General features: G+C 41.7%; 1 protein-coding gene across 1 annotated transcript in view; it reads right to left on the bottom strand.

Annotated features, from left to right (window-relative positions):
• KMT2C (lysine methyltransferase 2C) overlaps positions 1 to 26689 on the bottom strand; it is a 313192-nt gene that overhangs the window by 233114 nt on the left and 53389 nt on the right. The window contains exon 2 of the mRNA XM_045003252.1: positions 5956 to 6044. Coding sequence (XP_044859187.1) covers positions 5956 to 6044 — 89 coding nt within the window. The remainder of the gene's footprint in view (positions 1 to 5955; positions 6045 to 26689) is intronic.

The raw sequence follows: 26689 nt of genomic DNA, 5'->3' as shown, positions 1-26689 counted from the left end.
CCCCCTTTCAGGTAGTTGAAAGCAGCTATCAAATCCCCCCTCATTCTTCTCTTCTGCAGGCTAAACAATCCCAGTTCCCTCAGCCTCTCCTCATAAGTCATGTGTTCCAGCCCCCTAATCATTTTTGTTGCCCTCCGCTGGACTCTCTCCAATTTATCCATATCCTTCTTGTAGTGTGGGGCCCAAAACTGGACACAGTACTCCAAATGAGGCCTCACCAGTGCTGAATAGAGGGGAATGATCACATCCCTCGATCTGCTGGAAATGCCCCTACTTATACAACCCAAAATGCCATTAGCCTTCTTGGCAACAAAGCATTTTCCCAAGTATCAAACCAGAAGCTTCCATACAACATATAGGAATAGGGACTTACATAGATTAAGAATTGGTAGGTACAGAGCAGAATGCTTTAGTGTAAATAGAATAAAATCCTCATTGTTGGATTTATCAGGGGGTTTTCCCACAAGAATCACCAGGAGCACTAACTTTATTTCACTTATACAAAAGTGATGTGGAAGAAAGGACAATCTGCACGGTCTCAACATTTACAAGTGACACAAGGACAGGAACGATTGTGGATTCTAAAGAAGAGGCAGGGTGACCAGATAGCAAGGGTGAAAAATCGGGACAGGATTGGCGGGGGGGGAGGGGGGGGTGTAATAGGCACCTATATAAGAAAAAGCGCCAAATATCAGGACTGTCCCTATAAAATCAGGACATTCGTCACCCTAAGGAGAGGTGAGAAATTTATGAAAGTTTTGATAAGGAAAGACAATGATCAAAGGATCAGCATGTAGAATTCAATTTCAGGAAACCTAAAGGGAGAACCAAGGCTAAGGCAAAATATACTTTGGATGGAAAATTGCTTAAACTAACAGAGGAAGAAAATGATCTACCAACAGGAGAATAGAAGCATGAGCTCAGTATTAGACAGTAGCAACAAACAAAAAAACCCTTAAAGAAACACAAACCAACAGAGGCTACTAGGATGCATTTGTTTTGTTATTTCTTTCTTTAGATTTATACTGCTACCCAAAAAGAGCGCACATTCCAGGCTCTGTGTACCCTTAACAATCTTTTAAAACATACTGTTAAATAGACTCCCCAAATTACTCCAAAAATGCAATACTCTGGCAGAGAGGGTGTGGGGTCTGGGAGGGAATTTGGGTGCAGGAGGGAGTTCCAGGCTGGTGCAGAGTCTTGGGGTGCAGGAGGGGGTGCGAGGTGCAGGCTCTGGCCAGGAGGCGCTTACCACAGGCAGCTCCCAGCCGGTGGCGCAGCAGGGCTCGGGCAGGCTGCCTGCATGCCATGGCCCCACGCTGCTCCCGGAAGCAGCTGCAGCCGCCTGCTGCTGACAGCATGTCTCTGTGCGCCCCTTGGGGGGAGGATGGTAGTGGGTCTCTGTGCAATGCCTGGGTCCACAAGCACCACCCCCGCAGCTCCCATTGGCCGGCTGGAGCACCCACGGTGAAAAATTAGTGGGTTTGGAGCATCCACCGGCACCAACCTCCCTCCTCTGCCCCCCGCCACCTCTCATGCACCAGCGGCCCCCCGGCTTACCAACTTCTCCTCCGTCCCAGGGCTTCCAGAGCACTGCGAACAGCTGATTTGCAGCGTTCAAGCTCAAGGGGAGGGCGGGGGGGAGGAGGGACACCTGGGGCCAGCAGCTGGGACATGGGGCTGGCATTGGAGCCCCCAGGCGGGGGGCCAGAGGCCAGGAACCTGGGTGGCAGCAGGTCCCCCCAGGTAGGAGGGGCACACTGGGCACAAAGCCTGGGGGTGCTGCAGCACCCCCTGCTCCCCTACTTCCCACACCTATGAATACCAGCTGGCACTCTGCATTGACCTTCCGTGGTTCGGGAAATTCTCTAGTTCGGCACCAGTCAGGTCCCAAGGGTGCCGGACTAGAGAGGTTCAACCTGTATTAATCTCAGCCATAAAGTATCACTAGCATAGTTTTCTGCATTAAAAAAATGCAGAATGTTTGCACACCAAAGAAAATGCACATATGCCAAGAAATACCAGAGGCAACACTCCTCAGGGGGTAACTCTCACCAGGAGATGGGAATATGTGGAGAATCTCTCTCTCTGGGAGGTAGGGGAAAGTGGGGAATCTTCCCCATCTGCTCCCTTCAGGAGATGGGAGACATGTTTCCTCTGCTTTCTCCACTGTGGGAATCTCCCTTCCTGTGGGCAGTGGTTTTCATCCTTTGAACCTCAACCATGTTTGCAGACCCCTAATAAATTTCAAATGGAGTTGTGGACCCCTTTGAAAATCTTAATTTGCGGACCACAGGTTGAAAATCACTGGAATAGGGGTTTGTGGGATAACCTGCCACATTCAGGGGGAATACTCCTTCCTCCTGTCTCGGCCTTACCAAATTCATGGCTGTGAAAAATGTGTCATGGACCATGAAATAAGCCCTCCCACCTGAAATCTAGCTATTGGAGGGGAAAGGGAGGGTCAGGGCTGGAGGCATCTCAGCCAGGGCTCCTACCATTCCCCAGGCTCCAAATGCTAGTCCGCACACTGGGGAGGGACAGGACTTGCTCTTCCCCTGCACAGCTGCTCTCGTGGGGAGATCAGACCCACCTCCACCTCCAGGAACCTCCTGCAGCTGCAGGAGTGAGGGTGGCAATCACGCAACCCCCCAACAGCAGCTTTGCAACACCCCCACCCCACAACTCCTTTTTGGGTTGGGACCTCCATGGTTACAACACTGCGAAATTTCAGATGTAAACATCTGAAAACTTGAAATTGACTAATTTTCAAATCTTATGGTCATGAAATTGACCAGAATGGACCCTCAAAGTCCCTGTCTGACAGCAATGTGGATTACTCTGAATTCAATTGACACCAACAACATATGACTATTATTATTTGTATTACAGTAGTGTCTAGAGGCCCCAGCCAAGATCAGGGCATCATTGTGCTATACTCTGTATGAACACATAGCAAGAAAAAGTCCCTGCCTCAAAGCGATTACATTCTAAATAGACGAGAGAGAGAAGAAAGCAGACTAGATGTACAGAGAGGTGAAGTGACTTGCCCAAAGTCACATTACACGTTTATATTTACATGAACTCATTCTGAACTCTCAAATTCAAAGGCCCATTTAAAAACTCTACTACAATACTATTACCATTTTAAAATAGTTTGTTAGGAAATATTGGTGAGGTTTTTGCAAAAGTCCATTTCCTTTTAGTTTAAAAAAAAAAAAAAAAAGGATACCCATCTCAGTACAGAGCCTTTAAAAAATAAAATGACAGACACACACAGACAACTAAAATCTCCTTCTGTTTAATGAATAGCAAATAGTTTTATATCTATTAACAGCTAACTGGTATCACTTTTCCCCCCCTGCTTATTAGCCCCAGACCAGTACTTTAAAAAGTTCATTGGTCCTGAAAACATTTCTGCCAGAATTATTCAAATCCTAGCAAGTCACAAGACAGCAAATCTTAAAAAACAGTTGATTATGATTTCCTGCTCGCTCTCTCCCTCCCCAACCAAGCCTAACATTCGTTTAGCAGTCAATGTTCCCCAAACTGCTTAAACTGACAATGTTCCTTTAAGTCCAGTTTGGTCCCCCATGTCCAGAGATATTGGACATGCACATTTACAATAAAGCCTTTTCTTTTCCTTATTTTTTTAAATACACTGCCAGAATGGTGTAAAGGGGCTTTAGCATAAAGAAGAGTCATGCCCATAGTGACCAAGAAGTCTCTTTGAGGCTCCAAAAGGGATGCAAGTGAAGTATTCCTCCTTGTTGGCCTCTCCTCCAAACAAACTAATTATTCACAGATCTACGCTGATGACACAGGGAGTGTCGGTAAACTAGTTAACATGACTGTGTACAGCCAGACCAGTGTAGTAATTAAAGCACCTTTTAAATAGTCATGTATCATTACAGATTTTTTTTTTACCTCCTTTAAAAAATTTTTAAAAATGTCTATCCCCCTGATAAAGTTTATAAGGGTATTTCCAGTGGGGAGGCGGGGCTCTGTGTAATGGGCAAGTCTGAGAACAAAGCACCAAAGAGGCTTAGGCTTTTGGCAAGTCTACACTACAAAATTAAATCAACCTGAACTACGTCGACATACAGTCACCACAGTAATTAAATCACTTTTGCACGTCCACACTAAGCTTCTTGTGTCAGCGGTGCGCATCTTCACCAGGAGCATCAGTGTGGGGCATTATGGGACGGCTTCTGAAAGGCAGCAACAGTAGATGCAAGTAACACAGTGTCCACACTGACACCATGTCAACCTAATTACATCAACCTAAACACTACACTTCTCGTGGCGGTGAAGTGGGCGAGTTACATTGGTGGGAGCTACATTTTAGTGTAGATGCTTAGAGTTAGGTCAATGTAAGCTAGCTTACATCAACCTAACTCTATAGTAAAGACCTGGCCTTAGCCTTCCTCTGCCCTCCCCTTCCTTCCTAAGGATACTGGTGCCTGCTGTTTCTTCAGTTTCTGCTTTGTCACCACTGTTACTGATAAACATCCTTATGTAGGGCCTGGGGAAGAGCATACATCAAAGCAGTGCATGAGAATATTTCATCACCCCAGTGCATGAGACAGGTAACGCAACGGGCTAAACAAAGTGTTGGCAGACTAACAAAATCAATTGTTGACTGTTCCCTTTGAACTAGACACCCTTCAGAACCTATTAATACCAGTAATTTATCAATAAGAATCGCTGCTGAACACCTCAACGCACTCCCTGAAACCTGAGCACAAAGTCTCTTCAATACTTTGTAACTCTTACCAAATGGGGAGCAAGAGACCAGATGACACAGCTAAATCTCTCATCCCCTTCCTCATAATTTCATGCCCTGACTATCACAACCTCCTCTTTTATGGCCTCAACTACGGTAACTTTGCTCCCCCAAAGTCTATTTAAAATAATGCTTCTAAGACAGCTCCTTTTTCTGACCACATCACCTCCTTACTCTGGCCATCCAACTCTCTCCACTGGCTCCTCCTTAACCTCTATATCAAACATACGTTTCTTGTCTTTACCTTTAAGACCCTTCACAACTTAACCCCGCCCTTCTTAGCTGATCTAGTAACTCACTGTAATGTGGACACCTGCCTTCACTCTGCCAGCATTCCCAGCCTTTACTGCCCACCAGCCAGCGTCTCCCTTAAACACATCTCTGCTTTCTTTCACTCTGTCCAGCATCCACGGAAAGAGCTCCTCCATAAAATCCATACAGTCTCTTCCTTATTCTCCTTCAGATTCCTTATTAAGGCTCACTCTGTCATGATTGCTACAAAACCCTGCCTGATAGTTACAGCCTAGGCAGATTTCCAAGAGCTACATACATGTAGCTAACAAAGCTGTGGAAATTCATCATCATACTCATTCATTTGTATGTTTTAACCCATCTGTTTTGGTCTTCAGACTGTAAACCCTCCAGGGTAGGGATTACATCTTTTTTATGTTTGTACCACACCCAACACAATGGGGTCTATATCCTGATTAAGGCCTTTGGGTGCTATCTCAATATAAATATTTATAAGACTAGCAAATTAACATGTGTTTCTCAAACAGCAGCAGAGAGCACTAACATTATGCCATCCCTGTGGTATAATTTCCTTAGTTAACTGCTACTACAGGGCAAAGAGCAACATTGTATTTTGGCAGATAATATACAAGTGGCTGCTACTGTATTTTATTTCTGTTAGACAGTGGTAGAGTTATCAAAACAAAAGAGCCACTAGACATCTGAAATACAGAGGAATTTCCCTTCAGACTATTTTTAAAAGGTAAAGAATGCAGTCTTATTTTTATAAATGTGTAAATGTCTGTTTCATGGTGTCATATTAAAGCAAGAGATTATTTTCCTGCTTATAGACAGACAAATTTCCTGCGTAACTACATGCACTCACTTCTAAAAGAGAAATGACAAGATGACACTACTGATACTGTACGTCTCTTTACCTGTTTCCACAGTGTTTTCTGTTTCTGCTGCCTCCAACCCATCCATGCTGTCTTCATCCTCCACTGCAGTTTTTCCTCTACTCCGAGGCCTACAAATGCAAGAAGGGCACATTGTTCACAAACAAATCTTTTCAGTTTAAATGTATCTAGGATCAAAATCATTTTATGCTGACTGAGTCATTATCATCACTAACTTATCTGGAATTTAAGTTCAGCAATTATTTATGAAATTAGATGACAGTCCTACCTACACTTTTTTGTGCTGTTGAACAAGAGTATTATACCACTAAAGGTTAACATGGTACCCCTTTATAATCAGCTGCCAGACCATAAGATTTTGCAATTACTATTAACAGAATCATTCAGTAATTCACCTCTTTTGAACAGACAGTAGGCCACTGGCATGACAACAAGTGTTTTGTAAGAGCTTCACATTTTTCATTAATTACAAGGATCTTACTTTAGAATTTGGTCCAAAACTTGTGCATTAACAAATCTTACACACTATACACAGATATATATCCATATAAAGCAGGCCAGAAAATAAATTCCAGAGAATATAACCATATCATTGGAAAAAACAAACTGAACAAAAAAAACAAAAACAAAAAAGGAATTTTGCTGGTGGAACAACAGCGCTAAAAATGATGTTAGTTGACAAATTACTTTTAAAATTAAATACTGGAGCGGGTCAGAAATTCTCAGACGCAACAATATTTTATCTGACAGAAAATGCCAGTTTGAAATTGAAATGTTCCATGGAGACTGTCTGATTTTGGAAAAAGGGCTGACAAAAAGCAGGACGTTTTTCACTGGGAACCCATCTGGTTTCCTGCCACTTTTCCTGCCTGGCTCCTCAGGAGCCAGCTTGGTGGGAAGCCAAGAGCCTGTAAGCCCTAGGAGCCCCAGATCCCAGGCTCTTCAGCAGCTCATGTGCTGGGCTCCTGCATTGTGAGGCTGCCAAGACTTCCCAGCAGGCAGGCTACCCCCAAAGTCAGGGACCCCACAGCTTCCAGGGCTCGCAGCTCTAGGGCATCCCATTAGGCAGACTGTCCCCTATGCCAGGGAACCCAGGGCTGTCCATTTCACAGAGAATTTTGAAATTTTTAGTTTTCATTCCAAATTGGAATGAAACCAAATTTCTCAGTATTGAAATCCTTCCTGAAAAGGACTTACCCGTCTCCACACAGCTCTATTAAATACAAAAGAATTGCATTAAAATAATTTCTCTGTACTAGACCAACTGAGCAGCAGTCCAAAGGAAACGTTCCATCCTGCACCACCTCAGATGCTCAGGAACTAAGACAATAGGTGCAGAATTTGAACAGAATTAGTTTGGTCCATGCTCTGTTGAGTGTACTGCTGAAGCAGAGCATTCCATACCAGAGCAGTAAATGTCTCATAGTAAGATCTCTCTGGTCACATTAGAACAGTGTTGGCCATGTGGAGGATTAGAGGGATTAAAATGGAAATCAAAACAGTCTGAAATCCACAGCACCTTTCATTCCCACGCAGGGGATGCAATATTGCTGTGCCAGACACAATGAAAAGCAAAGGAGTTAAAAAAGCAGTCTTTACTTTTGAGTTTCTTGGCTTTTGTTTTTGTTTGGGTCACAATAGGAAGGGGGCAGTCCAAAATGCACACATGGCAGAACCACTACTTTAATAAAATATAAAAAATAAACAAGTCACCCTTATTACCCAAAATGTTAGCTATTATGATAATAGCACCCAAAGGACTGTACAAATTAACCTCCCAGGAAGCAGCAGGTCTGTGAAACTGGATTGGGTCAGTAATTGCATTCCCTGAGAAGCTATTGACATAAATATAGATATTTGATAAAGGCATAGGGGAAAAGAAGGTTGTTTTTATGGGCTCTCCATCTGTATGGCGCATCTTTGGATTTTTTCTCCTCCTCAAATTATTGGTCCCAAATTTAGATTATCTTTGGACAGCTGTCTACAGAATGGAGGTTTTGTTCACCACTTTCATGTTATTTAAAATGATTTTGCAGATTTTTTTTTAAAACGAAAAATAAACAAGATGTATTCCCCTCCCAATAAGGTATTAAGGCTACAACTGTTGACACATTTCTCATCTACACACCTGCTGCATAACATACTTAAACTCTAAATCTGACAAAAACTACCAACTCCATCAACAACATTAACCGGAATTAATTGTGTTACTTTAAAGAGGGAAGAGGGGAAGTAACTTTTCCAAATTAGGGTCCTTTTGATATCTTTAAAGGATCACAATTTTTCAGCCCTGCCCTGAACTAAACAGATGGCAACCCTGGAATACAGCTGAATGCAGCTTCTCTTCTTGCCCCCGGCCAGTTTTTCCACGTGGCCCAAAGATGACATGAATATTTAGTGGCGGAAGAAAAATAGCCTTGTGGGAGTAGAGAGAAAACAGCATCCTCTTTAGCCATTTGCCCCTCAGCCTTCTGCAGGTCTCCATTACAGTTTTCTAAAGGTATGTCTACAATTAAAACCTCATGGCTGACCCAGGCCAGCTGACTCGGGCTCTTAGGACTCAGGCTGCTGGTCTGATTAACTGCAGTGTAGACATTCCAGCTCTGGCTGGAGCTTAGGCTCTAGGATCCTGCAAGGTCCCAGAGTTCAGCCTGAGCCCGAATGTCTATATTGCAATTAAACAGCCCCACAGCCTGAGCCCAAGTCAGCTGGTATGGGCCAGCTGAGGGTTTTTAATTGCAGTGTAGACACACCAACTGTCGAGGAGCTTTGCCTTGCCATAGATGGCCTCCCCAATGGAAAGGCCCCCAGAAAAGACTGCATACCAACCAAGGTCATAAAATGCAGAAGACCTGTTCTACTGCAATATCTTCATGAGTTGCTCTGCCTGTGCTGGAAAGAAGGCAAAAGTACCACAAGAAATGAGAGATGCCGACATTATCACTCTATAAATCCGAGGGTGACAGGAGCGACTTAACAACTATTGTGATATTTCCCTTCTTAGTATTATGGGAAAAGCCTTTGCGTGAGTTGTCCTGAATAGACTTCAGACCCTTGCAGATAGAATCTATCCTGAATCACAGCACGGCTTCAGAGCTGAAAGGTCTACTATCAACATAATCTTCTCGCTGAGACAACTACAAAAGAAATGTAGAGAACAAAAAAGTCCCTGTACATAGCCTTCATCGATCTCACAAAGGCTTTTGACTTTGTCAGTAGAAGTGGACTATTCACGCTTCTAGAAAAGATTAGATGCCCCTCCCAAGCTCTTAAGCATGATTCGATCCTTCCATGAAAACATGTACAGCACAGTCCAATACCACGGCTAGGTGTCTGAGGCTTTCCAGATTCATAGCAGAGTTAAGCAAGGTTGTGTACTTGCCCCAGCTCTGTTTGGGATCTTCTTCTCCCTGCTACTGAAACAAGCTTTTGGTTCCTCAGCTGAGGGGGATCTACTTGCACACAAGATCTGTTAGAAAGCTGTTCAATCTTGCAAGACTCAGACATAAAACCAAAACTCTGGAGGCCCTTATCCAACATCTCCTCTTTGCTGATGATGCAGCAGTAACAACCCACACAGAAGCTTATCTTCAAAGGTTAATGGACAGTTTTTCCAAAGCCTGCCAAGACTTTGGGCTTACCATAAGCCTAAAAAAGACTAACAATGTGCCAAGGAGTTGAGGAAGCACCCTCCATCAAGACCAACAACTATGAACCTGAAGTGCTGAACGAGTTCATGTAACTGGGGTCCACTATCGCAGTCAACCTTTCACTTGAAACAAAACTCAACATCTGCATTGGAAAAGCCACCACAACAATGTCTAGACTGAACAAGAGCATATGGCAAAACAACAAACTGACAGAACACACAAAGATCTGTGTGCATCATCATGTGTTATCAGCACACTTTTGTATGGGAGCGAGACATGAACCTCATATTCTCATCAGGAAATGAGGCTCAACAGCTTTCATATGCGTCGCCTTCGTCGAATTTTTGGAATCTCCTGGAGGGACAGAGTCACCAATACTGAGGTGCTCAAACAGGCGAGCAATACCCAACATGCGAACACTCCAACAGAGACACCTCCGCTGGCATGGGCACATGTGCTGAATGAATGATGGGTGCATCCCAAAGGACATCCTTTCTGGGGAACTGGCATCTGGAAAAAGACCCAAGGATGCCAAAATTGCGTTTCAAGGTAGCGTGCAAGTGAGACCTCAAAGAAATGGACATGGATGTGGTCAGATGGGAAGATCACACTGCATCCTTTGGAAATAAGAGCTTAAAAAAGGTCTCAGGAGTTACGAGAGGAAGCAGTCCAGCTTAGCAGAGGAGAAAAGAGCTCGCAGAAGGCAGAGCCCAAAGGGTCAAAACATCACCTTTAAATGTGACAGATGAGGCAGAGATTGTCTCTCTCGAGCAGGTCTCTTCAGCTACATTTGCGGCTGCCATAAAACCAAACTGAGTAAATTCTTTACCTTTCAGGGGTGCATACCCATGGTCTCTTGAGACTGAAAGATGCCTTCTACTAGAAATACCCTAAGTGGATTTAATCCCTTCCATGCAGCAGAGCAGGGAAGAAGCATAGTTATCTGGATAGAACACATTTGCCAGCATTGTCCCACCCTATTTCCCCTCCTCCCCCCGCCCACAAAAGAAAAAAAATCTGAACAAGTGAACTGTTGATTAATGGACTCAATCATTAGAATATTAAAGAAGTGTGGAGAAGAACAAAAACATGTGTTTTAATGTTACCTTCTTTGCAGTTCTTTACCATCTACATAATTTAGACACTTTGCACTCCCCATGCTCACATTCAACAAACAAGCTAAAGGCATTTCACATAGACATAACGTGATGTGTTTATAGCTGAAATCACTAGATGTGATGTAGAAAACAGAAATGCTAAAAGGGTACTCAAAAGCAACCACATAACAATGGTAATATCTCTAACTACTACCCTAATTACTTTTCTACCTACCTCCTAGCAATAATACAACTTAAGTCACAGCTCCAGGCAGCAAAAGAAAACAGTTTTTTCCAGCTTTTCAAAATAAACAATTAGTTCAAAAAATTTCTCCCCACATAACTAGTCTCCACAACACCACTTTGTATAGAATAGCTCACTGGCTAGTTGCAAATATGCCTTGTGTTTATTTCACAAGGTATATAAAATTGTGAATTTTATGTTATAGGTATTACATGATATACAAAACATAAAAACATATCCTATACATTTTTAAAGGCTTTATTTCTGCAGCAGTGTTCACTTTTTAAACCCTGTCACCACATCTTAGCCACTTATTAACATTAGCAAAATCACAGGTTTGGACTAATTAAACATAATTGCTTCTTTTCAGTGGAAAACGTACCCACATCTGGTGTTTTCATGCAGTTCTCCCCTCTGCACATACACTACAAAAGGCCTTCCAAACAGGGCTCAGGTTTAAAATAAATCCATTAGGGTGAAGAAAAAAAAAAGTGAAATGAAGAGTCAGGGTATATTGGTATCTTACTTTAGTTTGGTTTCAGCACTTAACACTATCATTAGAGATTTTATAATCCTGTATTATAATCTAAAGAAATATAAAATGTCTATGGGAGAGGGATAGCTCAGTAGTTTGAGCATTGGCCTGCTAAACCCAGGGTTGTGAGTTCAATCCTTGAGGGAGCCACGTAGGGATCTGGGGCAAAAATCAGTACTTGGTCCTGCTAATGAAGGCAGGGGGCTGGACACAATGACCTTTCAAGGTCCCTTCCAGTTCTAGGATATAGGTATATCTCCATATATTCATTCTATGCCAGGTTCTAAAGAAAGAACTAAAAAAACCCCACACAAATAAAAACTTGCAACAATAATTTAGTGTTTCAAAGAAGATACAAGAGAAAATCCCCAAAGTAACATCTACATAGACATAGACAACTCAATGGTTAAAAGTCTAAAATTGATGTTTACTTTTCATTAAGTAATTTTCATACAAGGTTTATCTTGTCACACAAGTGTTTGATTGGTTAGCAGAACATCCACTCAAGTACTGAACCTATTACTGTAAGTTTCCCTTTTGATTATTCAGTTATACTTTTAATAAAGTTAATATTTCAGGACTTCATGCACCACTCCAGAACATTAAGAAATGCATAATAGATAATAAGCGCTTTGAAAGTACATGGTATTTTACACTGCTCAGTGAATTTGTTTCTAGTTCCTTAAAATTACTGACATAACCAGAACTAAAACGGGTTTTGTAGAGTCTCTTTCATTCTGAATTCAGCAACAGCTCATGCAAAGCTTTGCAGATAATTAAAAAAAAAAAACCTGAATCCAAATATTGGGGTTATCAGCTACTCTTTCTGAAAATTAGCCATGTGATTTTTAATTACGAGGATAACCATCAGAGTCAGAAAGAAAAAAAACTTGGTTAACATTGTCTGAGTAACTGCATTTCTAATAATTCAGTGTCTTCAAATAAATCACTGCATTATCAGCACCGGGCTTAAGACCTTCATGCTGATGTGGAACTTTAACGCTCAACCCTCCAGCCCAAAAATGAATAAAAGGGTTGCTAAGTGAATTCCCAGCATACATATTCTCCTAAACAGGTGCCTGTACCTAGCTTTTCTTTTATAGAGTGTACAAAAATATTTTAATATACTTTAAATCTATTATCAACAATAGGGCCTATCCTTAAAACGCTGTCACACAGGAACTAGAGATGGAACAAAGCTGCATAGGTTGGATCTCAACTTCCCCCTAATTTAGGGGTTTTAAAACAAGGTTCTAGTTCAGGCCTATCTGAACTGGAAACAATACCAGTTTAGGGGGAATTAAATAGAACCAAAACCATGAAAACATGACTAATTATACACAAAAACACTATGCTGCATATGAGTTATGATTGGTCATAAATAATAAATAAGGCTAAGATTTTGTCATGAGTATTTTTAGTAAGTCACTGACAGGTTGCAGGCAATAACCAAAAACTCACGGATCAGGTGACCTGTCCTTGACTTTTACTTGCGAGGAAGGACTTTGGGGGTGGGGAGGGTTGAAGCCGAAAATGTCACGAAGGTCAGTTGAAGTCACGGAATCCGTGACAGAATCGGACCCTTAACGAAAAACTCAAAAAAGCAAGGAAATTAAAAGTTACCACGCCTACAACTATAATTAATCTATTCATGCAGCTACAAGGACACACACACCAGGAGAGCAATTCAGACCATGTGTACACTACAATCTTTGATCCAAGCACATGTCAGCATAAAGCTGCCAATTAGTATATCGCTTGTGTGCGCTCACACTTGGCTCCTTGCACCAGCACTGTGGGTACTCATCAGGAGTGCTTGTGTCAGTGCACACTGCAGTGCACCATGGGTAGGTATCCCAGCATGCAACCCACCAATGTCCAGCGCAGTCTCTTTTGGGAAGTTTTGAAAACGCATGGTGGGGCAGAAATGAGTCATGCAGGGGTGACTGGGAGCAAGGGGTCAACTTCCCAGCATGCAACTGTCTCCATCCCATAATGTCATCTCCATCCCATAATTTTCATGAATTTTTCGAAAATCCCACAAGCCACCATGGCCATCCTCACTGTCCAGCGTCTCTGACAGAAGCATGGAGCCTGCACAGCTCTGCACTAGTGTCGTAAGTTTTGCAAGCACAGGACACACAATCCTCCAGTATTTGCTGAGCTGTGAGAAGAACCGAATCACAAAAGAAAGTGACTATTTCTTGGATGGCAGATTGCTGTGGCACATAGGTTGCTGTTGTTCACAAAGCAGCTGCAGATGATGGAGCACTGCTTCTGGAGAAACAAGCATTGACTGGTGGGATTGCATTATAATAAAGGCTTGGGATGATGAGGGGTGACTGAAAAACCTTTCGATGCACAAGGCCACATTCCTGGATCCATGTGTTGAGTTCTCCTCAGCCCTTCAGTACAGGCACACCAAACTGAGAGCTGCACTGACAGTGGAGTAGCGAGTGGCAATTGCACTGTGGAAGCTTGCAATACCAGTCAGTGGAAGTCAGTTTGGAGTTGGAAAATACACTGCGGAGGCTGTTGTCATCCAAGTGTGTAGGCCCATTAATCGTCTGCTGTTACACAGGACTGTGACTCTTAGCAGAGCACAGGACATAGTGAATGTAAATGCAGCAAAGGGATTCCCAAACGCATACCCATATTCAGACACCAGACCACTTTGCCTCAGAGCAAATCAACAGAAAGGGCAACTTTTCTATGGTTATGCAAGCATTGGTGGATCACTGGGGACACTTCACTGACATCAACGCTGGCTGATCAGGAAAGGAGCATGGTGCTCGCATCTTTAAGAACACAGGACTGTTCAGAAAGCTACAAGCAGTTACTTTCTTTCCCAACTAGCGGATTATCATTGGTGACGTTGAAATGCCAGTAGAGATCCTGGGGGACCCAGCTTACCCCTTTGCTCCCCTGACTTGTAAAGCTGTACACCAGTTACCTTGACAGCACCAAGGAAAGATTCAACTAGCAATTAAGCAAGTGCAGAATGACAGTTGAATGCATTTTTGGTAGATTTAAGGGATGCTGGCATTGTTTACTCACAGGATTGGATCTCAGTGAAAAACATATCCTAATGGTTATAGCTGCCTCCTGCATAATATCTGTGAAGCAAAGAGGAAAAAGTTGCTGCAAGGGTGGAGGGAAGAGGTGGAGCAGCTGTCTGATGAGTTTGAACAGCCAGACATAAGAGCTATTAGAAGAGCTCAGGAAGGTTTTGAAAGAGCACTTTAACAGTGAGCCACAGGCATACCCGAGCCCACTTATCCACTGACACTTTAAAAACTCTTGGACCCCAATCTGGGTCTTGCTGGTTATGTGGTATATATGTATCTCTTCATCCTTGCAACCGATACCTGTAATCCCTCATAACTCAAGCCTGACCCCAGATGTACAGTACCTTCCCTCTTAACTTGTGTATATTTAATTTTAAACATTTATTCTACCTGCTGTTTTGTGGCCTGTTAAGAACTGTGTGGTGCTTAAAGTGTTATATTCATAGATGTGCACCATCAATGCACCTATTAATTTTGCAGTGCTTGCTGTACATTTATGATTATTACACTGTGTTTGTCACACTGTACAGTAACACGTAAGTGGGTCCTTTCAGAAATACTAGGCACTCTGCAGCATTTTTTGTGAGCAAATAAAGAAATTATTTTCCAAATAATATGATTTTATTCAGTAACAAAACCAGTTCAAAGAGAAATTCATGCAATTAAAAATCAAATACATTAAAAACTTAATAAATTAATAGAACTGATCTTAACAAGGGGAAAAACATTCATGTTCATTTTTTACCACCACATACAGCCACCATGCCCCCCCACAGGTCAGTGTATGTGAAGCTGTGGTTGTCCTTAATGTCTCCTTGGGCGGGGTGGTACGGGTAGGGATGTAGCTCCTGATGCCACATGGCATGTTGAGGGGGGATGCAGGGCGGTGCTGTAATAGAGTTCTCTGTGGACTGCAAAGGGAGGTGAGCCCGGGACTGTTGAACCTGTAGGTCCACAAGAGCCTGAAGCATCTGTGTCTGCTTCCAGAGAAGCCCCATTATGTCCTGATGCATCTCCCTCTTCTTTCTTCTGCTGGGACTCATGGGCCTTTCTCCTGTCCCTCTTTTCTTCTCCAAGCGGTCTGCAATGTTCATCCACCAACCCATCTGCTCACTGTCTGCTGCAGCACTGGCTTGCAGTATCCCACAGAGCATATCATCCCAAGTCCTCTTCTTTCTCCTCCTCCTCCTCATCTGGCTTCGGTGTTCCACAGGTGTGGAGGGGGAGCACCGCAAGTCCACAACAGCAGCAGCTGCAAATAAAACAAAGAGGTACCATTGTCAATATAGTCACAACCAAAAGTGAAAGTTAAAATTCAGAACTCCCTTCCCTTGCTCCCCTGAAGTTTTAAACAAGACATGTTTATTGACATGTCTGCTTTAGAGTGCGTGTGCATGGCACCACTCAGAGCTCCAGCCGCAGTGAGTATGGCCTGCAGAGATGAGGGAAATGAATAGAGAATTTCTCGGTTGCGTGAAACTATGAGTATAGGGCAAAAGCACCGAATTCCGGCACCATTTTCCACAAACAGTGGAAATTTTAGCGGATATCTCACTCCTGAGGGTAACAAAGGCACAGAGAGCACAGCTACTGCTGGTATCCCGATGCCGCCCAAGCCCGTATGCGGATAGCCTGTTTACTGCAATGGTGCCTGCCAAAGTTATCGCTGACTGGCATGGGAAAATGTCCTACCACAGAGGAAGAAATAGGGCTGCCATCCCTAGAAACCTTTGAGAGAGGATTGCAGAGTGCCTCTATGAAAGCTTCATTGAGATCTCTCAGGGGAATTCAAGGTACTTCCCTGTGTTTATAAACAAAGTGCTCCACATGTCCTCCCTTACCTAACTCCAAGAGGGAATGAAAACAGATAACAATGCTACATCTCTTTGTTATACCGCTACCTCTTCTAGTACAAGTAAATTAATGAAAAGTTGCTAGCGGTGTCCTGTTAAGTTGGGGGCACCACCATTGTAATGGGAAATACAATTACACACTTACCCCGGGTTCCTTCCCCAGCATCAAGCTTGCCCATGCTCAACAGACTGGACTGAGTGAAATCTTCAACAGGTCCTGGCTCGAGACATAGCTGGACACCCCCCGATCACCTGTCCTTCATCCTGCTTCTCTTCTTCCTCCACTTCTCCTGGCTGTTCGTGCCAAGGGCCTATGGTTCGGTCTCCTTGGATGTATTCATGGCGGTGTGAGGGGTGGTGGTGGAGTCTTCACCAAGAATGGCATGCAGCTCTTTGTAAAAGTGGCAGGTCTGTGGCTGGGCACCAGATCAACTGTTTGCCTCCCTGGCCTTCTAATATGTCTGAAGCAGTTCCTTCACTTTCAAGCAGCACTGCTGCTGATCCCTGTTGTATCCGTTCACCTGCATCCCCCGTTCAATCTGCTTGTAGATGTACATGTTTCTATACCTGGTCCGTAGCTATGCTTGCACAGCCTCTTCTCCCCACAGGACCAGGAGACCCAATATCTCCTGTTTTCTCCAATGCAGCATATCAGGAGCACGTAGCTGGCATGATCAGATGGGCAGCTGCACATAACAATGGAGAGTTGCCAGGTGTGCTTGCCAAGCTGGACAATCAGGAAAAGGCATTTCAAAATCTGCAGGGCTTTAAAGGGGCAGGGGCCTTTTGGTTTCCGTGATCCCTGGGCAGAAGAGTTCACAACTGTGACCAGAGCAGTCAGTGTCAGGCATTGTGGGACAGCTGCTGGAGGACTATTAGGGTCAACATAAGTAATGCAGTGTCTACACTTGTGCTCCATGGACATCAGTTCATCAATCATGGCTCAATGCTACTTGGAGAAATGATGTTACTAGATCACTGTAACAAGGTACTTACATTGGTAGGAGATAAATTTAAGTGTAGATGCATGCACAACTAGGTCAATGCAAGGCAGCTTACATCAACCTAACTTTGTAGTGTAGACCAGACCTCAGACAACACTTCACAACCTTAACTCTGCTTCAGTAGGGATGCCAGCCCTCCAGCACTCCCTACCTCAACCTCCCCATCACCACCACAAAAAGACTCTTACTGTTATTTGTATTACTGTAGCACATAGGAGACCTAGGCATGGACAAGGCCCCCATGGTGCTAGGCACTGTACAAACAAAAAAGAAAAAGATGAACCCTGCCCATGGAGCTTACAATCTGGGGCCTGATCTACACCTAAATATTAGGCTGACCTCACTACACCACTCAGGACTGTGAAAAATTTTGCAGCTTGTATAATGTAGTTAAGGCAACCTACCTCCCACTGTAGACATTATTGGATGGATGGCAGAATTCTTCTGTTAATCCACCTCTCCAAGAGGCGGTAGCAAGGTTATCTATGTGGATGGGAAAAACTCTTCCATCAATGTAGGAAGAGTCTACACTACAGCGCTACAACAACACGATAGCTGTGCTACTGTAGCCGCTGAAGTGTAAGACCACAAACAACTGATGAATATACACAGACAATATTCATTAGCATTATAGACAGTGGTCTCGGTACACCAGCGGACTCACTATTGTCAAGTTTTTTGTGATGAGATTCCCATTGATCTTTTTTCCACAAAGCTGGGGGGGAGGGGTGGGGATTGTATATCATACCATTCATGTTTAAAAGAACAGATATATTCACAAAAAATATAATTCATTAACCAAGAAGTGCTCCAAACACATTGAGGATTTAATGGAGGGATTGGCAACCTTTGGCACGCGGCTCACCAGGGTAAGCACCTTGGCGGGCCTGGCCAGTTTGTTTACCTGCTGCGTCAGCAGTTTCGGCCGACTGCAGCTCCCACTGGCTGTGGTTCGCCGCTCCAGGCCAATGGGGGCTGCGGGAGGCAGCGTGGGACAAGGGATGTACTGGCCGCCGCTTCCCGCAGCCCCCATTGGCCTGGAGCGGCGAACCGCAGCCAGTGGGAGCGGCAATTGGCCGAAACTGCTGACGCGGCAGGTAAACAAACCGGCCAGGGCCACCAAGGTGCTTACCCTGGCGAGCCGCGTGCCAAAGGTTGCCGATCCCTGATTTAATGCAAAGAAACCAAAGAAAAATTTCATTTAATAAACAAGTTGTATTCTGGCACATAAAATATCAATTGACAAAATAATAAAATAAAATGAACTGTAGTAATTCTACTCATATTCACATAGTGTTTAATCAGTTTAAAATCCTCCATGTCCCATTACAATTTTAAATAATCAGATGTCTTGAACATCATCTTTCTTAAATTTGTCAATTCAAAAACTCCCTAGTTTCATCATAAAAACGGGAAAAATATCAAATAGTATCAATATAACCCACTGATAGGATTTCAACATGCACACTTAATTTTTCCATTTTTACATGTTTATTCCTAGATGTGTCTGGATATGTTGTAACCATATTATTACAATACTGAATATTTCCTCTATATTTGTAAAGAGAGTGAGCATTTTCACAGTTCCATAGGGACTTTAAGTTACAATCAATATTCTTAAATAGAATTAGATCTAAAAACTACAGAAGGAGTTTTAGTAGTGACCATAAGAAGATTTAGATTTTTGAAGGGTGATATTTCTCATGAAAAACGCAATCTAAACACAAAAGTGTAGATTGACTCAAAGGTACTTAATTAACTGATGCAAGAATTCCTTGCATTCTAATATTAGCCTTAGGTTCCAAAGGATCTCAATTTTTTTCTACAACAATATTTTCTTTGATGTAAACACTAGTCAAAGATTTAACACTTTCTCTCTGGCTCTGTAAATAACAGAGAAAATTTTCTCCTCAAATTACCTTTTCCCCCATCTAAATTTGAAATTTTCAGTGTAACAATCAAAATAGGAATCAAATTGATCAACTCTACTTTCAGTGCATGAACTACAGAAAAATAAAAAAGTACTCTAACAACACTTTAAATTAAAGATGCTGAAAAGCTGAAGAAATCAGCAAAACTCACTATTTCACTTACAGTAGTAGACAAAGCCAGGAGCTACAGGGAATGAAATGGATAACCAAGGATCCTCTGGGCCATGCCAAACACTCCCCACCAGATGTTACAGAAGACTTTATACTCTAAATGCATCTATTGCTGCCATTTCTCTAAATATTCCATTTCTTTTTCAGAGATATTGAAATTCATCTGACAGCAGAGAATTGTACACAAGATGCTGATCACAACTTACACTTAGCCCCTAAGTAGCAACCTTGGCACTGGACCTTTATAAGGGGATGAGTTTTCACGTTAAGGCCATGCCTACCCTACAGGGACTACATACATCAGCACAACCCCGGTGCCACAGCTATGTTGGAACAACCCCTGCTTGTAGCTATTGTGAGTACGGGAAAACCAGATTTTGATGGCAGAAGCCTCTTCTACAAGTAAAGCAAGAATGTTTTCTTAATTTCTGCTTATTCAATTAGTTGAGCTCAATGATGCAAAGTTAAGAAACCAACTGTGAACAAATAAAGCAGGACAAATTGTTTTTGGTCATCATGTCATTCAAAATTTTACAACTAGTAGATCCCATCCTCTCACACCTACTTTTTATTCATAGATTAGAAGAGGAAAACAATCTGTTCAATTCTCTAACTACTAATAATACTTCCTTTAATTAATTAGTTTTAAATGCAAAAGGACTCAGGGACTTGTAGGTGCAAAAGTTTTACACTGTTTTCTTTTTGAATGCATTTATTTGTACATAATTCTACATTTGTAAATTCAACTTCCATGTTAAAGAGATTGCACTACTGTAATAGTAATGGGGGAATTGAAAAATACTATTTTGTTTTTTACAGTGCAAATATTTGTAATCAAAAATATAAAGTGAGCACTGTACACTTTGTATCCTGTGTTGTAATTGAAATCAATATATTTATAAATGTAGAAAACATCCAAAAATATTTAAAGGTTAATATTTATTATTTAATCGCGTGATTAATCATGATTAATTTTTTTCATCACTTGACAGCCCTAACAAAACATGTTTTGATCAACGTTTTTTCCTTAGGTATCCAGCACACTTAAGGTAGTTTTATTGAAACTAATTACAAAAAAACCCCACAATTTTTAAATGCTGCTTTTGTGCATTTTTAATTGAATTCCAATTTCCATCCAAATCCAGCTGGACACAAATTGTGAGTAACAAATTAGTCCTCTAGTAAGTAATAAATGCATCAATCACAATTTTTAACATAAAAACAGGCAAAAAAATCAAGATTCTGAATATTTGTATGTTAAGTTACATAATTGCTTAAATAATGGTCACTAGATATAGTGTATCTTCCTGGTTAGAAAACAGAAGTACCAAATTTTGTGAAAAGGATACATTTAGGTGCAAATCAACATGTGTTAGTGACCAACAACCAATGAGAATCAACCTTTCATTAGAAATATAACTATAAAGTACAAATGCAAGCCAATTATTTAAATCTAGGTTTCCTGCTTGCTGATTTAAATTGTGATTAAAATCAGTTATTTAAATCACTTTGATTTAACTCAATCTACCCTGCCACTTTTAACTCATCCTCAGAAAGAAAGGTGGGAGTATGAATTTGTGCAGGTAATCATCTAGAAAATCCTAATAACCAATTTCTTTGAGTACTGCTTGAACAGATTCCCTTCTGGCAGATTAACTAGTAATATCATCTACTCCTGGGGGAATTCTGTGCCACTGCGCACATGCAGAATTAATGTGCCACGCAGAATTTATTTTTGTCAGCAAAAAATACATTCAGCCAGAAAGGTGCTGTAGTTACTCCTTTTACCCACTAGAGACCACTGTGGTGCCAGAACAGAGAGCAGCCAATCCCGGGGCAGAAGCACCGCAGCTGCAGATAGGGATGAGAAAGAAGCTGCATTCCTCATAGCGCCCTGCCCATGGGGCCAGGTCAGAAGGCATGTTGATGTCCTGCCATATCTCATGCTCACATCTTCAATTAAGGTGTTAAGAGATCACAATAAATATCCTATATACACCTCATAAGAACGACCATACTCCGTCAGACCAATGGTCCATCTAGCCCAGTATCCTGTCTTCCAACAGTGGCCAATGCCAGGTGCTTAAGAGGGAATAAATAGAACAAGCAATCATGCAGTGATCCATCCCCTGTCATTCACTCACAGCTTCTGGCAGTCAAAGGTTAGGGGGACAGAGAGCATGAGGTTGCATCCCTGACCATATAGGTTAATAGCCTCCCATTAGTCCTCCAGTAAAACCAGGGAGGAGCAGACATTACATCCTTGATATGTCAAAGTTAAAAACAAGCAGAAAAAAAATGGTCACACACCCTCCTTTTATGGTTTCTTTATAAAATATAGAATCATATAAATGTAGGTCTGGAAGGGACCTCAAGAAGCTATCAACTCCAGCCTCCTGTGTGGCAGGTCCAAGTAAACCTAGACCTCCATAACAGGTATTTGTCCAACCTGTCTTAAAATCCTCTAGTGATGGGGAGTCCACAACTTCCCTAGGAAGCCCATTCCAGAGCATAACTACTCTTATAGTTTGTAAGTTTTTCCTAATAGCTAACCTAGATCTCCCTTGCTGAAGATTGGATAAAGAATAATGGGCTCAATCTTCAGTGGACATGGACAACAACTGATCACTGTCCTCTCTGTAACAGCCCTTAATATATTTGAGGACTGTTATCAGATCCCCTCTCAATCTTCTTTTGTCAAGACAAAACATGCCCAGTTTTTTAAAGCTTTCCTCACAGCTTTTCCTTTCTAAACCTTTTTATCATTTTTGTTTCTCTCCAATTTGTCCACTTATTTCCTAAAATATGGCACCCAGAACTGGACACAGTACTCAAGCGGAGGCCTCACCAGTGTTGAGTAGAACAGGACAATTACCTCCTATGTCTTACACCCCAGAATATTAGCCTTTTTCATAACTGCATCACATTGTTGACTCATTCAGTTTGTTCGCCATTTTGTAGCTAAGCATTTGATTTTTTTCCTTCCTAAGTGAAGTACTTCGCACTTGTCTTAATTAAATTTCATCTTGTTGATTTCAGACTAATTCTACAATTTGCAAAAGTCATTTTGAATTCTAATCTTGTCCTCCAAAGTGCTTGCAACCCCTCCCAGTTTGGTGTTATTCTGCAAGTTCTATAAGCATATTCTCCACTCCATTAACCAAGTCATTAATGAAAATATCGACAAGTACTGGACCCAGATCTGACCAAGTGGAACTTCACTAAATACATCTTCTCAGTTTGACAGCAAGCCATTAATAACTACTTTTTCAATTCAGTCTTTTAACCATTTGTGCACCCACCTTGTAGTCACTGCATCTAGACCACACTTCCCTAGTTTGATTATGAGAATGTCATGTGGGACTGTGACAAAAGCCTAATATCAAGATTTGTCTAGTCTACTGCTCCTCCCCACCCCCAATCCATGAGGCCAGTAACCCTGTCATAAAGATGCAAAAAAGGGCACAAGCTCATTAAAAAAAAAACTGCGTGCGCACACACACACACACACACACCTTTGCAGGTCACATTTAAACAAAAAATATTTTGAAAACACTGCATTATTCCCTCCTCCATAAGGGGCATAAACTGCAAACATTTTCTGCCCTGAATGGCTTACATGTTTGTTTTTTATGGTGCTGAGCACACAGACGACATTAAATACATAACATTATAAATATAACCCCTGGGATTAGTAAAATTCAAGAGAAAGCATAAAGGAACCTTGCCTCTATTCAAGGAGGATGTCATTGATCACAAAGACTTGACTCTTGTTCCAATACCTTCTGTACTCCTTTGTATCAATGAGGTCCTACCAGAGATTTCCTTCACCTCTAAATTATCAAAGCTAGTAGTGAGTCTTTCAGATATTGCTTATACTGAATGCTGTATCTGCATCTTAGGTTATGTGCTAGAAAATGGTCTTTCCCAGAAAGGTGAACTGTCACAAGGAACATTTGATGATGAATGCACTACTCCTGGAGAAGAATCATCTCTTGACACAGAAGTTTTGAGTGAGCTCCCCCATGATATCACTATGGTGTTGTCCGGCAGGATCTGTTTTTCCTTGTTCTAATTACGATTTAATTTACGAATTACAGTACTCATTTTTAGTTTTCTTATCTGAACGCTGGCTTCCCCGAGCCTCTGTTTCTTGCAATCAACTGTTCTAAATGTGCTCCCCAACCTTGCCAGAGGTGTCCAACACAATTACCTTCAATGAGAGATTGGGAAAAGGCAAATAGGATGTACTGCCTGCAGGCATTCTCCAAAACTGTCGACCCAAATCAAGGAGGCATAATCACTATGGGAGCAATGTCATCTCATTGTTGAAAAATTACTTGTCCCAGACATAGTTCTAATAGTCCCAACTTGATTTTTGCAAATGGAATGACATAAGTGCAGTAAGCCATTAGATCCAGAAGCCTGAGGCAAGCTATATTGTGTGATGAAGCTGGGGTCTGGCCAAGTTGACTGCCTCCTGTATTTTCTCAGCTCTTCCTTAAGGAAGGTAGGCAATTGCTAACTTGGAGTCTAGAACTGTGCCTGTAAAAGATAAGATTCATATGAACACCAGCTTGTCTTTACTGATGCTAAGTCCCAACGACTGGGTCAAGAGAGATACATGGACAAATGTGTACCTTAACAAGACTGGGCCCATATCAACCAGTATTCAAGATACAGATACCCATAATTCTTTTGATATTGGAGATTACCAGAATGGCCAAAAAAAAATTTCAAATCTTTGGTGCTGAAAAAAAAGACCAAAGGGAAGGATTTCATATCAATAATGATTGTTGCTCACAGAAACACTAAGTGTTCCATGTAGCTATTTGATCAGCTGACATGAAAGTATTCATCCTTTAGACTGAGAACCATGAATGAATCTGCCTCTAACTACATAGGAAATATTGAGGCACAGGTCACCACATTGTATTTGAAAGTTCAAATATATTTGTTTAGACCCAGGAACCAATATAGTGTCTTTTTTCCCTTGAAAATTATAAAAGTAACGAAATGCAAAATCCCTTTTTCCTGATACCGTTGAGGGATCTATTTTATTACTCCTAGCTCAAGAGAAATCTCTTAATCTCTTAGAAGCATCCCGTGAGAGGATTACTTGAAAAGGTTGGAGAAGTATGTCTACCCTTCATTTTCATATCTGTGCTGATGAAAGGTGATGAACAGATATAAAAAGAGCACAGAACTGGCAATATCAATCCATCTTTCCCACTAATTCCCAGTAAAATGTCTAATGCTAAACTGAAGGGCCACCTCTAGACATGAGAGATCAGGTTCAGTCTCCATGCCCATTCAATGGTTAGCTTATTTGTTGAGACTACCACCAAAGATGTCACCTTGTGTCTAATCATATATGGTTTTCTGCTATGGGAAAACCTCTCCTAATAGTAACTGGACCAAGACCAACTCATTGCATATAAACTGTCAAGGCTGAAGCCCCACTCTGTCACTCCAAGTGCAGAAGGTGGGGGCCCGCAAAGATTTTAAAAATTAATACTTGCCCCCTCCAGGCTTGTATTAAACTCCCAAGGTTACAGCTTTTCTCTGACCTTAGCTGGGTAAACACTGCCACCACCCAAATGCAAACCCCCACCCCTTTGAACCCAGGAAGGAGTACTTGGGAATTCCTCCCTGTGAGCCCTTTCACCCCCCTCCGGGGAAGAGCTGAGAAAGAAAACAAAGGAAATTAGCTGTGGCCACCAGCTAATTAAATAACATATGCACAAACTTCTTAGGACACCAAAAATCCAATCCTGTTCTTAAAAAGGGTAAATTTTAATAAAAACAAAAGGAAAGAATATACATCGGAACTTCGGCTTTTGCTAGATTTTGAAAAGAGCAATTCCAAAAATCAAGCACCCAAACTAGCTTTCTTGGGGGTTCAGCTTAAAGGTTACAAGCAAACAAAAGCATCAGGGCTTAGCACAGAGGAGATCCACAAGCCAAAATAAGAAATAAACCTGACAGCATCTAACTAAATATTCCCTATCCAAATTATTTTTTCTAAGTATGGAAGATACTTTTTCATATCTGGTTCAAACCTTACACAGCATTTCTGCTTATAGCATTGCTGCTCCATGTCCCTGCAGCCCAGAGAACTACAGACAAAGGGAAAGTTTCTTTCCCAATTTTAAAAAGTTCTACGTTCCCATTGGCTCTTTTGGTCAGATGCCCACTCCTTTTATTTTGCCTGTGGGCTTGGTAACCCTTTACAGGTAAAGCAAGCAGAGAACAGACACCAAGAGGGATTTTACAGCTAACTGGCTGGCTGGGTGTTCATAAAAAGGGGTTCCCCCCCCACCACCCTTCATTTATTACATAAGCCAAGTAGCTCTCAGATGGTAACTACTTTCTATCATTATCAGTCTGAACTGGATTCAGATTTACAACCTATAGAGGTGAAAGTTGTAATACTGTATCATGTTATCATTCCACTCAGTCCCACCTACACCCCTTATGGAATGCATTTCTGTATATTGCAAATAATAAATTATTTCTTTAATATGAATTTATGCAAGAACTATATTTCTTTTAATTGAAACTGTTAGACCTGGTTAAGGAACTGAAGGGACAAAAACAGAAGGAACACAAACTGGTTAATAATTCATTAATACCTACTCAAAGTGTTGGGAAAAGCCCAAAAAACTAAAGTGCACTTAAAAAGAAAGATGAGAATGACTAAGGAACATCAACACAAGCATAAATTAACCAATAAAAATACAGTATCAGCAGTTTCTCTCAATTTGTTTTTCAAAAACGAAAATGATCATCTGAAAAGTTGCATGACATCACCTGTTCCTATAGCCTGGTAAGTAAACTTCTGAAGCACTAGTGGTACAATAAAAATCAAAATAGCATAATACTATCTCCAAAACATGATCATATATAATCAGAACTAATACGTCCTTAAACGTGTTTCATAATTTTAGCAAGTATACATAAATGAGTGATCCTTATGGACTTGGCTATTTCAAAGTTTTGCTTCCCATCACTCTGTCCTGTCCCTGAAGAGGATGTTTCTGACCTTCAGAGACTTGACATCATTGAGCCTTCTGGAAATTACTGATATTTTAATACTGTTAATAGCTGTTATAAAGATCTTCTGAGCCTGTGTTCAGAGGATTGTTAAGTTATCCCTCTCCTATTTTGAAAACTGACATATTGCTGTCAATGGGAAAATT

This window comes from Mauremys mutica, chromosome 2 (assembly GCF_020497125.1).
Source record: "Mauremys mutica isolate MM-2020 ecotype Southern chromosome 2, ASM2049712v1, whole genome shotgun sequence".
NCBI classification, from domain to species: Eukaryota; Metazoa; Chordata; order Testudines; family Geoemydidae; genus Mauremys; species Mauremys mutica.
This window is presented reverse-complemented; position numbering and strand designations above follow the sequence as displayed.